Source organism: Triturus cristatus, chromosome 2_1, assembly GCF_964204655.1.
Source record: "Triturus cristatus chromosome 2_1, aTriCri1.1, whole genome shotgun sequence".
Taxonomy (NCBI): Eukaryota; Metazoa; Chordata; class Amphibia; order Caudata; family Salamandridae; genus Triturus; species Triturus cristatus.
The window spans coordinates 446,769,410-446,787,619 of record NC_140581.1 but is presented as its reverse complement, the minus strand read 5'-3'; the positions used below and the strand labels follow the sequence as shown (position 1 = coordinate 446,787,619).

At 42.6% G+C, this 18,210-nt stretch overlaps 1 protein-coding gene across 1 annotated transcript in view; it reads right to left on the bottom strand.

Moving 5' to 3' along the window:
• ARSB (arylsulfatase B) overlaps window positions 1-18,210 on the bottom strand; it is a 281,980-nt gene that overhangs the window by 25,442 nt on the left and 238,328 nt on the right. Inside the window, exon 6 of the mRNA XM_085632256.1 lies at window positions 14,729-14,799. Within this exon, the coding sequence (XP_085488382.1) occupies window positions 14,729-14,799 (71 nt within the window). The remainder of the gene's footprint in view (window positions 1-14,728; window positions 14,800-18,210) is intronic.

Here is an 18,210-nt window from a genome sequence, read left to right as displayed (position 1 = left end):
TAATAAACAGCACCCATGTGGCCATGTCGCAACCCCTGTCAGGCCACAATTGTTTATTCTAGTTTGATTGCTTTGTCGCCTACTGGACAATAACAATAATGACATCTGCACAATGAACTTTATCCCTTGTACTGAATGTACAAGGTGTCGTAATAGTGTGCCTCCGAAGTACAAATGTAAGCAATGCAGATTCAGAGAATGTTATCCTGCATTGTTACGCATGCAAATGTATGTTAAAAGACATTGTGTATAAAAGAGAAGGCAACTTAAGAAACATGAGCATGTAAATGGTGGTGTTACTTATCAGGACTATCCTGACAATGTGACAACAGGATTCCAAAGAAATACAACATTAGCTATTAGGACAACACCCCAATTGAAAAACGTTTGATAAATAAGCAGATTCATAAGGCATAACTTGGCTCCAACACACTTTTTTACACTTAACTACAAAGGCCAAACATAAATATGTTCTGAATTGGGAGACAAACTTGGTAGAGAAGATTCCAAAGGAGAGTTGGGCTAAAATATGGCTGCAATACTATTAATATTTGTTTGCTATAAAGCAGCGGTACCACCATAGAAGCATCGCCCCTACCCCCAAAACATTGCTGCAGAAAAGTGCAAAATAAAATGGTAATTCATGATTTTATTACCATTTATTTTTTTACTCTCTGCCGAAAGGATTGTGGGGCGGGGCTGCTGATTGGCAGCAATGAGGAGTGGCCACTTCAGTTTGAAGTGTGCATGTAGGTTTGGCCAGCTATCTCACTACGGCCAGCCTGACATGCACAATTCAAACTTCTCCAACCCAGCGGTCTTAGACAGCTGGGGTGGAGCGCAGACACAGGCCTCCAGTGCCTTTTGGAGCACTGAGGAAGCCTGCTCCAGCCAATCTAGATGCTTCAGTCATGCTGCTTAACATTGTTAACAGCATGAGAGCAGTGTCTTGATTGGATAAGGTAGTTGGCTGTGTGACGTCACCTCGTGCTCCGAGGAGTCTGGAGCCAGGAACTGGAGAGCATCGAGGGGGTGCTGCAGGATAAGGGAAGTGAAACTTAATTTTTTTTCTTTCTTTGATGTTTATTTTAATGTAATTTTTAAATGTATGTATGTTTTAATGTATGTAGTGCCCCACAGTTTTTTTTATATCACCAACCGCCACTGAGCTACGCTGGTGCCTATCCACCACCAGCGTACACGCTATGAAAAGAGGCTCCAACTTGTGTTGGAAACATTTTCTACAGAGGGGCATCTTTTCCACAAGTTGTGGTCTTGTAAATATGTTCAAACCTTTTGGAAAGAAATCTGATCACTTATAAAGCAAGTAACGGGAATCACATTGTATCTGAAACCACTCATGGTATTTTTAGGCGACCTGGTGAAAACAGTCTTCCCGCTCACCTCTCCAATGGGTAAGCTAATAGAACACCTCCTAAGAGGTCATTAGCACAGGTCTCGAAACAACAAATAACTCTCCCCATGAATGTATGATGGAGTGAAGTTTGGAATATCTATCCCAATGGTTCTTAACCTGTGGTTTGGGGATTCGTGGGGGTCTGTGAAGACTACTTAGGGGGTACGCAACTGTTTAGAAAATTAAACAACATTAACAGATTAATAAGGTGTATATAAATAAAGAATTTATTTTAAAATGTTCTGTGAATGTGATGGAATTTGAAATTGGAGGCTTGAAAGTAAGTTACTATCCTCAGATTGTTCTGCGGGAACAGTGCACCTGCATTAAACAGAATATAGTATAGCTAATATGAACAATGAGTTGCCTCAATTGAATCTAGATAAGCTCCAACCTTACCATTAATTTTCTTATATATGTTTTTGGGTGAATTAAATAAAATATTTCATCCTTTGTGTATTTGTTTGATGAATGCGTGTTACTGCATTTTGATGTCTTGTATAATTAATTTCTTGACCTTATGTGGACTATTCATTTCTCCTAGGTTGCTACCAACATCTGTCCTCATGAAGACCCTTCATCATTTAATTGTTTAACAGGGTCGAAACGTTGACATACCTACTGCTTAGGTCACGCCTCAGCTAGATACCAAAGACTCTTGAACTGTTATTTTAGCCGTAGGATGTCTACAAAAGTCTTGAATGAGAACCTTAGAGTAGGTTGCCTTCCCATACTGTGCACTTTATTTGTATTTGGTCACTTGCTTCACTTGTACTGCACAGTTCTTGGGCTCACCAGCCCACTATGACGCCCTAACTATCTAAAACACAGATTACGTGGTTCTAAGCAGTCAAGATCCATGAGGTCCAATTCACAAAATTTACTGTGCATTCCCCGTTTCAAGAAATCTCATATGAGAGGCAGATCTTTTACGCTCGGTGCAGCAAATCTGTGGAACTTCTTGCCCAGTAACTTCCGCACCATAGAAACTGAGACCCTTTTCAGGAAAATGGTTAAAAATTGGCTCTTTGGGGCAGATTAAGGGTCCAGGGACTTGGTTTTTGGCTGTCCAGTGCTGCACTACTGTCCTCTTTAGCGCCGGGACACCTCTGTTTGAGGTAGCTGTCGTGCTTTATAAGTGTCTGTATTATTATTATGATCCCTATGCGTTTTTATTCTATTATGTAGGTATATGCTGGAATAAACTTTCAGATACAATGATTTTGTGTTCTAACATTTATTAGTGTGGGGCTTGCATGGACTCCTCCCCAAAAAGTTTGAAATATTTTTGAATGACTAAGGAACTGTTGTGTCATATTACTCATTTACCCAGGTTCCAACTATGACTGATTTGCCCCTATTTCTCTTTGTACTAGGATAGCACTGGAAAAAATGTCTTGATGTATCATTTCCTACATTGTCACCTAATTATTCTGATATCCATTGTATTCCACTTGAGCACTTTTATAGCGCTCCATACTCCACTGTGGGGTGCGGAAGCGTATTTTCAGAAGGGTAGTATGCGACTTTCTGGGAGAGTGCTTGACTGGCAGTGTAATATTTGTTGTGTTGCTATGTGGGAAGCATTTTGGTATCAAGCATGAAAGACAAGAGGTCCTTTTATCTTGTCTTGGGGTGCAGCGCCTAACAGAGTGATGGAAGAGAGATGTAAGAGATAGGCATGCAGACCTTAATTATAGTTAGGGTGACAACATTCAGACGGCTACAGAGTGCCTTCCAAGCTAGAGTAGCAGTGGAATGCCGTGTGAGTGTAGATCAAAAATAAAGAAGGCTAGTATTCACAAAGCAGACATGCTGTCAAATGCGTAAAATGAGGGTAAACGGGTAAGAATGGGAGTTTAAAACATGAGCAGTAGCCATGCACATTTTTTAAGGCACGGACACTGACAAACTGCTGTAGATATAAGCAAGGAAAGAAGCGGAAGGGCATGGTCGGTAGACTGAGAAGATACTACACAACCTTTAAGGACCCCGAGCTCTGACATACTCCTGTTAGGCCAAAGCAGGACCAATGTTTGAGCAGGGATTCATGCCTCAAGCTCCTCCCATGCTCCTCAAGGCAGAGGCGCACCAGTCAGACAAGCCCCACTTAGGTCATGGGTCACACCCTAGAGGAGTGGTCTTAAAACTTAAAACTTTTTATTGCCGCGCCCGCCGCCCTAGTGGGAAAAAATATCATCAGGCACCCCTCTGAATTTTTCACAATTATTCTATTATACTGTATCTATTAAAAGTAGCCACAGTGTGGGGCTGGGCGTTGTGAAAAATATTTGGAGTTCCTTCCCCTTTGTCACATATTCCCAGCTAGGACATAAGGGACAAAAGATATTAGAGATGGCCCATTACAGAGCATAATGCTTCTTTTGGCCAGAGCTTGGAGCCCCCCGGGATCAGCTGAGGCCCCCTGGGGGGTGGGGGCCCAGTTTGAAGGCCCCTGCCCTAGAGCAACAGGCACCCTGCACCTGTGAGGGTGTCAGAGAAAGCACTCGCCACATCTGGTCGTTTGTTCCACAAGATAAAACCCCTCGAGTTCTCATAAATAGATTGGAAATTCGGGTGCACATCCCCTGAGACGAAACTCAACAGCTAATGAAGTCATCCTTGGCTACCATCTTTTTCATTCTACCTTTTCCACGTACGTTTCACCGAATGTAGCCAAGTTTTTTTTTTAAAGAAGTTTTCAGGAAGCACCTACAATTTTTCAATCTCTGTCCCATTTCTCTTATTGCCCGTAAATGTTTTCCCTACCTGGGTCGCCTTCTACCTTCCTCTAATCTTGACAGGTTAAGAGTTCGTGGCCAATAACACTTGTATGAGTGTATATTTATGTCTTTATTTTCTGGAGGGCCTTTCCTCTCTTGGGATACTAATCTGATTTATGCTAAGATCCTTTTGGTCTCATTAGGGGCAGGTATAAAGCAAAAATGCTACATTTGTGTGCTATCACAGACATCAGAGTGCTAATTGGACTAACCCGAGGTTATGCAGTCGCTATTGAAGAAATGTTAGCTGTGGAAATTAGGACATATGAGGCCTTATAAGAAAGGGGATCAGCTCTCCTAAGAAATAATAAACTTCATAGGACTAATTAAACAGGGGTGCGCAATGGGATTTGGACAATACTAGTCTTTGTTCTGACCACCCGCAGACCCTAAGAATAGCGGGGACTGTGGTCATTCCACACCCACAGGTCAAGTAGTTACTCTTAAGTGGGACGCACAGTGCTCTGTCTTTCGCAGTTCAGTCTGGCAGCCGTGTAGCATTCTATTTTGTCCAAAATATTTCCCGCCTAGTGATCATGGCCCTGTCGTGATACTTGTGCAGAGAATGCCATACTTGTATATAAAAAATCCATTCAGCATGACTGGTGGGCTTAGGGAAGTGAGTGACATGTATACGAAAAGCCTCCCTTCGCGATACCCTTTGACCTGCCAGCGACTGAAGCCTAACACACTGATATTGTATCAGGGAAGGTGTGTGTCCTGGCTGCAAGACCCAATCAGTTCTCCTTTAGACCGTATATTAAAGGGAGGACAAACAGTACACCGAGGAGGAAGAGTTTTATTGCACAAAGTACACTTCAGACTCAGCCACATCTACACACATGCCATTAGACGCGTTGTGGAACTGTCTGCTTGGTTCCCACAACAACACAGAACATCCTTAAGAACAATCACCCCACCCCAACACAGACTAATAGCATACATTGTACACCTAAATCACACCACATGCCCTTCCTCTCAGAACACTGACCACTACTATACACAAACACAGACCCATCTGACCACATACAATACTTAAACCGTAACCTACAATTTGTTTTCCTCCTTTCAACACCCCATGCATTCCACCTATATAATGCCACCCACACCCTAGGCCTTAGAAAACCTAGAAGAACCGAAACAGAATTGTCCTGGCAACTGCATCTTTTATTGTCACTTTCCTACAGGTTGCTTTTCTTTGCTCTACAACCGCACTCTCCACCAACTTCTCATCCACTTCGACTTCCACTCCTCGCTTCATCAACCCAGACTGAGTTCCCTCAATCTTTCTACTTCTCATCACCTAACATGGAATTTGACCAGCGCTTGCAATCATGGCGGTCTTGTCCAGCGACGACATATGTGCATCAACCCTTCTTCAGTTTAAACTGCTTAAACGCCAACAGTCCGGTTTCATTGACCACCCAGTTGTCCTAACCCATGAACCCCGAAGTTCATGCAAGGCTGTTCTTTGGTTTCAACACAAGAGCTCCTTCATACACATATATGGGAACTGAATACCACTGACAGTTACTTTGATCTTGGGTGTACCCACATGAGAAAAACATACTCAGAGTTCGCAATCACAACCTCCGCTGTGACGCTCTCCACACATTCTACCTACAATGGCCTGTAGAAATAGTCCATTATAACTGAGGAATACTGCAGAGACCTACCAATCATACTCCCCTAACCAATGATGCTTTATACTGTATTTTCCCAAGCAACCAAATGTATCTTAAGCCTATAGAAAGGCACCCTACTGACTGCCTGCATGTTGTTGCTACGGTCACAAGTGGAACTTAATCAACTCTTGTGCTTCAGTCGGAGACTGACCAACAGTTCAAATCCCTCATCCCATGATTTGAGTAACACTCAATGAAGTGACGTTCATGCTTCAATGTTTAGGTCTCTTGTTAAAATGATATGTATAATATTTAAGAAAACTTTTCATCCATTGATTGGTTATTGTGTCATTCACATTCAGATTCTCCTTCTGCCATTACTACATGGAGCAATACGTCAGGTTACTTCAGCCATTGACTAACTACACTGTGAGTGACGTCATTGTACCCTTTCACATGGAGCACATCCATACACAAAGCAGCTCCCATCAGTGCGAGGGACTACTATGGCAATGTATGCGTTATGAGAACAAAACATATTTTTTCCCCCTAGACTGAGGAGGATCAGGTAGCTTCCCCAACAATAAAGTTTCACAAAAACAATGACAAAATAAGCAAAGACAATGCCAAAAGGCTGTTAGCCAACACCAGACCTATTGGCTTTGCCAATACTTGTTTAATAGTTTCTATGACTCATGCTGGTGGCATAGTTTCTATGACTCATGCTGGTGGCATACTAACTACACTGTCACATTAAACTCAGCATTCCCATGTTCTAGTCATCTCTATCCATAAAATAATTCTTACCCTTCTGTAACATCACTGGCACATCTTCCTACAACTAAATTCAGAACCCTCTGTATTTCATCATTCTCTCACAAAGTTGGTGGTCATTCATATTTGCTGATACAGGTCATACACTTAATGGACACTCATTCCTTATCCACTCCACTTTGAGCTTCTTTTCATTCTTCTACACTGTGACCTAGAATCAGCAACAGGCATATTACTTCCTTTGGCATATTCCATACTGTAAGTAAGTTCTTTAAAATTCATTAACCAATTTACTTTTCTGGGGATAACTTGTCCTGACCCTCTTGCATACAACAGCTTATGCTAAGTTTGTAATGTATATGGCATGCTGAAAAGGAAAATAGAGAAATATTTGGAATTATGAATGGGTAACAGTGAATAATGAGAATGTTTTTCACCAAGGGGTTCTCAGTGACATCAAATAGATAACGACACTAGTGTAATTAAATAGAACCCCGAGGTGAAAAACATCTTTGGGACTCACTTTTTACATGTGTATAATTTTACGTTATCTATGACCCCCAAACATATCTGTCCCTGCTTTCAACTGCTATACAGTGACGGAGGAGTAATGTGGGGTCATACATAACATTACTTCTCCTTCCTGTCACAAACGTAAAACATTATAACTGACCTCTTGCCACCCAACCCAACGCCATCTGTGCCATCTCCCCCTCCCTCCTTCCAAACCGGATGCATTTGTCTTTCATACCTGTGAACAAACATGTAGACAACAGTGGGCATAGTGCAGCCACAGAACTAGCTACTTTTTCCATCACCTTGTCCCTAGAAAAACTGCGTACCAATCTCAAATTATGCACCCTCTTTACAAAATGTTTACCAATTTGGCAATAGCTGCAGTGTAAGCATTCAATTTTAATTCTTCTGCCATGAACAAATCCTGCCGGGCACCCTTAAATGTTGGTGTTATCAGTCTGTTAACATACATGAACGATCCAGCTTTTATCTTATTCACAAGTCCCCTCTCACCAAATGCTACTGATGCCTTCTCAGTGGACACACAGTTAATGTATCAGACATGTGCGGTCAGATATTGTCTGTATTCCTAAACACACACACACCATTGACCATAAGTGAAGACACCTTGGTGTACAATGATATGCAGGCACTCTATGAGTTACCTTGAAGGAAGCAGTCTTTGGATCACTGTACACCGGCAAATGTACTGCAAGTACAAGTCATCAAGCCTAGATGCTAATCCTCCACCAGGATACTTCCTTCCAGGACTTGATCAGCCAGTAGAGGCACCATATTACAGGGACCAACTTTAGCTACACACAGCTATTAAAAGAATACAATAGTCACTATTCTTTGATTTTATAAAGTTTTATATCATACGAACATGACCCGTGAGGGTATCAGAGTGCCTTACAGATGATTAGAAGGAAGAAACAGGAGAGCAAACAACAACATAATCAAGAGAGTACAGACTGTGTAAGCTCACAAATTGAGGAGAGCTACCTCCATAGGACCAAGTCGACAAGACAACAGACATGATCCAGCATTCAAATAACAATCATGAGTGTAGATACCGAGTCAAATTTTGAAACCTAGAGCAGAAATTTGTTCATAAGTAATATTATTTTTGATAATCAATTTTATTGAGTTTTCAAAGTAACCAAACAAACAGCACCATTCAGAGGTACATCGCATGAGAATAGTCCAGGGTAAGCACATTCCACATTGATACGAAAAGTGACGTACATGCAAATCAAAGGTCAACATCTCCAGAGGCAACCCATAGATCCAACCGACCCACCATAAATCTCTATCACTCCCCCCACATTCGGCAAAATTTCCCAGGGCATCCCCTGGCCACATAAAGAGGTCGTTCCGGGGCAGCACACCAGTCCACCCCCTTGTGCCAACGCGCCAATGTTGGTGAGGTAGCCGTCAGCTAATGGGCAGCGATATCCCTCTTTGTTACCACCAAGGCCGTGTTAAGAAAAAGCTTTTCGGCTCTGCTACCGTCCAATCCATCAGTGATGCCCAAGAGAATACGTGTAGGAGCCAGATGAACCTCCAAGCCCAAGACCTCCATCAATTCTCCTATTAAGGACTCCCAGTACCTCTGTATCGCAGGGCAGAGCCACACCATGTGATAGAAGTCTGCGCTGGGGTGGGAGCAGCGGGGGCAAAGGGCATCCGACTGGAGCCCCGCGCTGTGAAGGCGCAGCGGTGTAAGATAGGCAGCATGCAAGAAGTAGACTTGGACCAACCGAAACCACGCCAAGACCATGATTGTTTTTAGGGCCCAACAAGGCATCTCTCCAGTCGGCATCCTCTAGAGCCCCAAGCCAGCCCTCCCACTTATCACGGAGTTGAGAGAGAGAGTTGGGGGTATTATTGGTGAGTGATTGGTATATTCTGGAAACTGTATTCCGGCAAGGAAGTACCATCTGGGATGTATGAGCGAAGGGCATGGCGCAGCTGCAGGTAGCGGAAAAATTGGGAGGGGTGGAGAGAGTGCCTGGCCTGCAGATCTTGAAAGGAGCGCAAATGGGTACCACTCCAGACATCGCCATCATAAGTAATATTTTAACCTCTTTTTTGAATTATGCAGTTGAGGCGATCAGTCTGATTTCAGGTTGTAGGGAGTTCCAAGCTCTCAGGGCAATACCCGAGAAGACTCTGTAGCAAGTTTTCTTTTATTGGGATTTCTGTGGTTTCAGCAACAAGGTGCTGGTGCTAATCTAGAGGATCTGCATCAACCAGATGATTCTAGTTTTTGTGCCAAGCACCTTGGGGTGCTGTAGTGTAATACTTTATGGGTCATGCAATCAATTTTAACTGTATCCTTGCCTCATTTGGGAACCAGTTTAGGGATTTTAGATCTGGAGTCATGTGTTTTTTTGTTTTGTTCCTGTGATGAGCCAAGCAGCAGTGTTAATAGAAGCCTTTGGAGGTGCCAACTTGAATCTAGGAAGGTCACATATGGCAGTACTTCCATTGTCCAGCCTGGGAATAACTAGGGCTGGAGCCGCTGCACTGACGTTTCTTAGGGGAGGAAGGGTTTTAATTTTCTTAAACTTTTCATTGGGTCGTTCGCTACTTTGCTGGCAGTACTGATGTGCTTCTGCATGTTCAGCTTCTTGTCAAGTGTTATTCCCAGAGATCTCGTAGATTCTCTAATGTGTGGTGAGCAGTTACATGCTTCAGCCCTAATTTGATTTGAGGAGAATGTTTGGATGGGACGATTAGGAGGAATTCCGTAGTGAGGGCATTTAGCTTGAGGTGGTCGTGGGTTAGCTAATTTTGGGTTTTTTGTAGAGTTGTGTTGAGGGACCAAATATCGTCTGAGGAAGAGAATTTTAAGTGTTTTTTACCAGTATACATTTGATAATGAATGTAGGAAGATTTAGAAATTTCAGCTAGAGGCTCCATGAATAGGTTGAAGAGAGTAGGTGAAAGAGAGGACCCCTGTGGGACTCCTAACGTGACCGGTGTGGGCATTGGACAGGGACTGGTTAACCTTGATTCTTTGAGTTCTGTTGTGGAGAAATAAGGTGAACCAATTTAGGACGGACCACGATAGCCCCATTCTCCATTCTAGTAAGTCTTGGAGGCTTTCATATTTAACTGTATCGAAAGCAGACGATAGGTCTGGAGGATTAGAAGGCATGATTAATTCTGATTCAGCATTTCTTGCACATTGTCCCCTATGTGTGTGAGAGGTAATTAAGTGCTGTGGACTTGGAGAAGCCAGATTGGAATTGATCAAGAAGTTGGAATTGTTCTATATCGTTGCATAGTTGGACCTGGACACATTTTTCAAGGACCTTTGCCAAAGTCGGAATGTTGGAGATTGGGCAAACGTTGTTAAGGTCCGAGCAATCTGCCGTGGGTTTTTTCAGACTAGGTGTTAACTGTCCTACTTTTAGGCAGTCCGGGATAGTGCCTTGACATTTTTATATTTTCCTTACACACATAGCTTGAATCAAAAATTGCATATTACAGTTTTTCTAAGATTTTGTGTACGTTTTTCAAGCACAGGTGTAGAGAAAGAAAATTGATCTATGGCTATGGACGTAAGAAATATCAGAGGAAATATTAGAGAACACATGATTAAGGATCTGCTCACAATGCAACACAATGAAACTGGTTCTAACTGAATGCTTACTCAGCATAAAATATTGCTTAGCATACAGTGTACCCATTACGAATGAAACATTTAAAAATGTTATAAACCTATAATTGCTGGGCATGTGCATCAGTGAATGGATCATGGTTTCAAATTATTTGCAAGAGCTTGAAGGTAACATCTGACTCGGGCTCTGAAACTTTAAAATAATTCTAATATGTTAGCAGATGGCAGCTTTCAAGGGCTTTCATCGTAGATAATAAAGTCAGTCTGAAAAAAATAAAATAGATAAGATATGCACATCTAAATATAAAAAAAGTAATTATCTGTAATACTAAACATGAACTATGCAAAACCTGGGGAGAGTTCAATGAGTTACATCAGTAAGTGTTAGTCGTTTTGCTAAATGCAGTGGTGTTTTACTTGTTTTCCTTTTTATGGCCGTTCCCTCATTTATGTAGGTGTATGTCCTTACCGAGTCTGGAATCCCATTTTTATAATAACTGGAGGTGGAAATGTGATTTTAAATTAAAGTAGTACCTTATCTTTAAAGTTTACATGTACCACATCCAGTCTGAATTATGCCTGTAATTCCAATCTAATGAACAAGTTACTTACGTTCGGTAACGCCTTATCTAGTAGAGACTATATCTACCCGCAGATTCCTTACCTCAGAATCTCCCAGGCGTCAGAATGTGTCCGGAAGACCCCTCGAGAGCAGCACCCCTGTACGGCGGCAGCTGGTGTCGTTCGGCTCCGCGTGCATCGTCAGCGTCATACACTACCGGAAGTGAAGAACACTGACCATGACCACTGGTGTAGAAACTTGGCCCTGAAATGGATTAACCCTGTCCCTAGAAATTCATTTGCGGGGAAGATGGGTGGATCGGTAAGGAATCGGCTAGGCACTGTACTAAACTTCTGACAGACAACCATCACACGGGTCACAGACAGGGCCAAAAGAGCCGAGCCCCCAATGCAAACCCCAAAGCAGAAATGCCAGTCCCCCCTCAGGGAAACACCACCATTAGGCTACCCATTAACCTCCAAGCCGCAAACTCACCAAAGGTGACTCAAGAATAATTTTCCCCCGGAATGGAATCTCCACAGGATGAATCACAAATGCAGATCATAATATGGAAACGCGAATAGGCCAAGTAGTTGGCGAATTCTGTGCTATAAATTTACCCACTAACGTAATATAACATAACAAACGAATCACTGCTTCAGGAGGAGTAATAGTTATACGCCGTTTAGTGGTTCAGTGTTATTTAGTATTGGCAGCATTCACAGTGACATTGGGTCGTTGACCGATTAGGAATTGCATTTCCTAAAAGTAGGACAGGTGTTTGCATGTGTGATGTTGTGCATAAAGTTCCAGTACCAGTCAGAACTGAAGCATGTGTGATGTCATTATTGGAACATTAGAGCTAGTGCTGAGGTGAAGGAGAGTGCAAGTCATTTGAGAACTGGAAGAAGAGGAGGTAGGATCTGGCAAGGGAAGAGGGGGATGCCAGGAGCAGTGGGTAGATGCATGTGAAGATCATGGGAACCTTCATACAGGTGCCCCCTAGGGTAGTTGTAATAGAGGTCCCAGGATTCTGAGACTGCAAATGGGTTTCAATATTGTTTGAGAAGATTATTTATTAGGGCTGTCAGAAAGGAAAGGAGTAGTATGCTGTGTTCGAGAAAGGGGAGAGGATGTGGCCTAATGGCTAGAGTGGCCAGCCTCAAAGCTCGGGAACTGTAGACTGACCACACCAGGAGCCTATCCTAACCTTTGGAAGGAAATAGGTGAGGATCCCATGCATATAAAGTATTCCCTAAAGCCTTGGGAATTTAGTTGGTGCCAATTGAGGTATTATCACCACAAACTTGTGAGGTCAGTCAAATGTAAGAGGAATCTTATTCATGGACCTAACTCAAACCGAATTACAAAAATGTATTAGTGGTGATTTCAATTGAGTCATATGCCTACATAGTGCTTAACTTGAAAATGTTCAGCTGGAGTTAGAGACGTAATATATAAAGTTAAAGCCGGGGGCTTTGACATTCCGGACTTTGAATTATACCACGCATGTGCTCAGGCCCACTACCTGTACTACTGGGTGCATCTTCCAGCCTGCATGCCGCAGGTGGCGGCGGAACACTGGCTAGCGGACCCAATCCCCCTGGATGGGGTGATTCACGAACCGCCTCGTCCACGTGGGGGAGACATGTCAACAATTACGAGCACAACCAGAGCATGGCATTACATTAGGAAGGTCGTGGGAGCGCCGTGTATCTACTCGGCGGCCTTGCCCCTGACATACCACCCTGACCTATCGTTGCTGCAAGAGACGGGATTTCGGCAACGGTGCGCTCGGGTGCGCAAGCAGACTTGGGGGGCTCTGTTTTACAACGGGACCCTTTGTACAGCCGCGCTATTTTTTGATGATGTGCGGCCTACATCGCTGGAAATGTTTCTCTACGTGCGACTGAGACAGGGAATACGGGCCCTCTTTCCGGGCTTCCCGCGGGAGCCGGACTCTCTTAAGCCACTACACCACATGTTGCAATGCAAGACCCCAGGACATGCGGTGTCTAACCTATATCGAATGATACGAGCGGAGGGAGACCGCCCCAGTGGGGATGCCCGAACACAGTGGGAACACGACATGGGCAGGGAACTCACAGATGACCAGTGGCTTTATTGTTGTCTGCAGACCGCGGAGATCTCGGGCAGTGCCCGGCTTCGAATTATTCATTACAAATATTTGCAGCGCATGTACCACACGCCGGCTAGGCTATACCGTCTTGGGCTGAGGGACTCGGATTGCTGCGACAGGTGCGGCGGAGAGGGGGCTGAGTTTATGCACCTTGCCTGGGAATGCCCGGTGGTGATGGATTACTGGGAACGCGTCTTCGGGGCGCTCGTGGAGATGATAGAACAGCCGGTGGGGACAGACCCGCTGATCGCTCTTCTGGGCTACATGAAACAAATCCCCAGAGCGTGCCGCAAATATGCAGCGATGGCCTTGCTACTTGCCAAGCGAAGAGTGGCGTGTCGCTGGGGGAGAGGGCGGGCCCCCAAATTCAAGGAGTGGTTGCGCGATATGACGTATTGTCAGGAGCAAATAACTCGGTATGCGGAGACGCTGCCCAGGGCCTCGAGACCCTCAGACATTTGAGGCCCCCTCAAGCAATATCTGCTAGCTCACACAGAAGACACTTAGGTGGGGGTGGGGGGCTGTCAATCCCTCTGATCGGATAGCACAGGCATAGCCCGCTGACCCCTCTGCTTGAATGGAAATGGTGCACTAATCAAGCCTGGCAGTATCTGGGCCACGGGAGGGCCTGATCGAAGAAACTGGGGGGTGGTGTGCCTCTTGCTCGATGTATGTGACTATATTGCAGGTCCAGATTGTAGATGAGGTGCTTGTGCCCAATGGATCTTAGACTGTATTGAGCTGTGTAACGCCTGGCCGGCAAATAATGGTGCTTTGTTTGTTCTTATGTGTGGAAATTATAAATAAAGTTTAAAAAAATATATATATAAAGTTAAAGCCAAGTAGCGATGTTGACTTCAGTATTTAAGGTACCCATTGAACATGTAACTAAAGAATATTTACACCCAACACAGATAATTTACTGGTGCTTTAGTTCTTCCAGTAAAGCCCGCTGTCTTCATTATGTTCAGCAATGTTATCTTTGCCTTTCATGCACAGAATGTATACATTAAAAGAAGTAGGATATATTTCAGTGGCCACAGTGGATGGACTATATTAAGTTCAATTAAATAAGCGCCTAACAAACAGTTCTAACAGAGAACGAAAGAGAAAAAGAAACACCATGGGGGTCAGAGGGTCTTATCCTGAGACATGTTGGAAAAGGAAACAGCTGTATTAGCAATTGTATAGAGGGTGGCCCTCGCCACCATGGGTGGATATGAAACATCAATGAATATCATACAGTGAGGCTGATAACAATAACAAGTTTTCATACTTACATGGACCTTCATCCATATACATGGGGTCGATATTGTGAAGCAATTCTACTCTGGGAGAAGGAGTTCCTTCACTAGAAAAAATAAATTGGGCATTACTATTTTTCTATAGAGCTAGCCAGAAATTGAATTGTTATATTGTAAGAATAATTTTTTGTCCCCACTTCCCCATTTGAAATTGTAATTGTGTCAAACAAGAATGTAAAGTGTTTCCTTCAAAGGTCTTGGAATTATAATTTGCATAACAATTCTAAATAAATTCTACAGCATATATGCAAAACAATTTCTAAAAATCCAGTATTGTGCCCTACAATCGTAAAACTGTACCAAATGTACTGTAGTCCATATTCCAAATAATATTTCTTTATTGGCACAACAGAAGCAAGGATGCAATTTTGCAAAACATTACATTCAAGAATCTAATTGGAAATCCCAAAATATTATATATATTTTTTAACATGGTGCTCACGTCTCCTTATGTTCAGATTACCTAAAAATACTCGGTATTTTTAAAGTAGAGCTCTTCATCCCTACATGAATATGTGCCTTGATTCTTTGTGCCAAATACATATTTTGCATCCTAACACTATGAACGAAAAGCTAATGTTCAATCTTCCTGTACATGGAGTATATACGGACACGCAAGCAGAGCACGATATCAACAGGTGACATATCAAAAGATATAGATCCTGGTGCTTGTTATCTAAGGGACTGACGTATTGGACTGAGTTGTGGAGTATTACAGATTGTTTATAAATTTCACCAGAAAGGGCTTTTGCATCACAAAATGGTAATTCTTTTACACAAGAACCAAGTTCCAAGCAAGTAAAAACTGGAGACCAAGATGTGGTTAAATGTAAAAAGGTACTCAAATTCTATCATAAATAAAAACAGGTAACCCATTGGTACAATAACAGCGCACCACCAAGCCACAAAACACCTACGTTTCACCCTCCTCCAAGAGCTTTATCTAGATGTTTAAAAGATCCCCTGTACTCCCATACAGAAATCCCTTCTCTGAATCAACTACAAACATGTGTGTTTATTTAAGATTGGTCAAATAGTCTCAAGGAATACATGCTACAAACAGCTTGTATGACAAAATTGGAGAATCCGATACCATGAACATCCATGAATTTGATCCCAGTTTGCATTAGTACAGAGGCATATATGTATCCTTAAATGAAAATAACAGCCTACAATGACCATATCTAAATATCACAAACGTTTAGGAGTGACATATGATGGTAGAATCTGCCAATGCAAAAGTTACAATTACTTTAAGGCATGAGTTACAGTTATTTGAAATAACTAACTGGTGAATTTCAGTGATTTTGTTAATTTAAAACGCTGGGTTTTAAATAACATTGTCATTTACATATAATGTGTATATATATATATATATATATATATATATATATATATATATATACATACACACACACACCCACACACACAGACACACATATATATATATTACAAACAATCCTTTTCTCCACTGATTCCCTGAAACCTGGAACCAGAAACGGAACGGACTCCACTTTCTTTGTGCAAGTTGTTTTATTTAATTTGTGCGCTGTGCCGCCATTACGTGTTTCAGCCTCTGTAGGCCTTGATCATATATATATATATATATTAAAAACTTCATCTTTTGCATTGGACCTACTAAGGAAACAATGTGTGCTTACCTCCTAGGGACTACAAATCCCATGATGCCGCAAAGACTGCACCAAGCTAAGCCCACTGGGGGCGTGTTTCACCAATTTGGAAATGATTAAAGGAAGTGAGCAAGCAATGCAAATCTTGACTCAACGGCCCATGAAGAAGAGGCGTGTCAGACTCGAAACGCGTCGGCATGGAACCAATGTTGGCAACACAAGGCGAGCTGCAGCGAGGCGTACAGACCAGATGGTCGGGAGCACCATCGAATGCCCTCTCATTGCTTCCAGGCCATTGGTTAAAATATATTACACGGCTGCCCTGCCGTGGAGAGGAGCACCATTTTGCAAATAAAGGCTGTGAAGGGAAACAATTCCGCTTCGTTCAGCACGGCGTTCCGAATGCACACTAAGCCCGCTTTCTGTTGCCTTCCTACTAAGGATGTTAATAATGTTTTTATAAAATTCATCTTTTGCATTGAACCAACTAAGGAAACAATGTGTGCTTACCTCCTAGGGACACCATATCCCATGATGTGAGCAATCAATGCAAATCTTGACTCAACAGCACATGAAGAAGAGGCGTGTCAGCCTCGAAACGCGTTGGGATGGAACCAATGTTGGCAACACAAGGCAAGCGGTAGCGAGGCGTACAGACCAGATGGTCAGGAGCACCATCGAGTTCCCTCTCATTGCTTTCCGGCCATTGGTTAAAAATATATATATATATGGTATTAGATAGATTTCCAGCCAGTGTAGATATTGCTAAGTCGGGAACTTGATGTTAATGGTGTTCCTTATTTTTCAGGTCTACAGAAGAGTAGAAACCATACATTTCTCCACAAGAGTGTGAAGTGACACAGGATGAGGTAGCTATTCTAAACATTGGTAAGAGGTGCGAGTGTACATGCATTTGGCAAGATTTTCATGCTTCCTTGTGTTTAACTTTCAGGAAATCCAGGTTACCTATTGAAGTATAGAGAGTTGGTTGTACAGAGATAATGCTAAGGTATATCGAGTTACAAATGCAGTTACATTTAGTATTCCACTGAAATAACATCTATTTATAATAGACATTGCTTTATCTTGTAGAGATGGACCACAACCTGCAGACTTCCTTGACCCCTTAAGTGCTGAAGCAGAGCTTAGTGTCCTGCGTCTCCTGTTTTCTCTATTGTTTTATTTTATTTCCCCCACTTCTACCAATGGTTATCATCTCTTAGCAGATGTATTCATTGGTGAGGATAGTGAGAAATTGCAAATAACATTGCTTCTGTTGTATCCTTTACTATGTTTACAAACAACTGCACAAAGCTGGGCCACCATGCACTCTATCTTTGATCTGCCCTTAAATCCCTAATCGAGTGCTTCGGTCTAGAGAACTGAATCTTGCCAATATCCCCAGAGTTAGATTGACTAGACAGGGTGGACAGAACTTTAGGTTTCTAGGATCTAAGCTATGCAATTTTCGGCCCCTCCAGCTTCACCTCTGTAATTCTTATGGGACATTGAGGAAGATGCTTAAGACCTGACTTTTCTAGCTTTTGGGTCTCGATTTTTCCTTTCACCACCAGCACTGGGAAACCCCGTTGGGGTAGCAATGTGCATTATTAAATAAACACATACAAATCCTGTTCACAAAGTTAGTGTAAAATAATCACCTAGCCCACTTTATAGTCTAATCTAAGCGATGGAGTCAAACAATACTCAAACTCAATTATTAGATGTAGTATCCAAGTTACAAAAGGATGTCAATTTGTTAAGGCCTGGTAATAAAGCTTTACAATCAGAACTACTTGAAGTTAAGTAAGAGATTTGGTGCCAGGC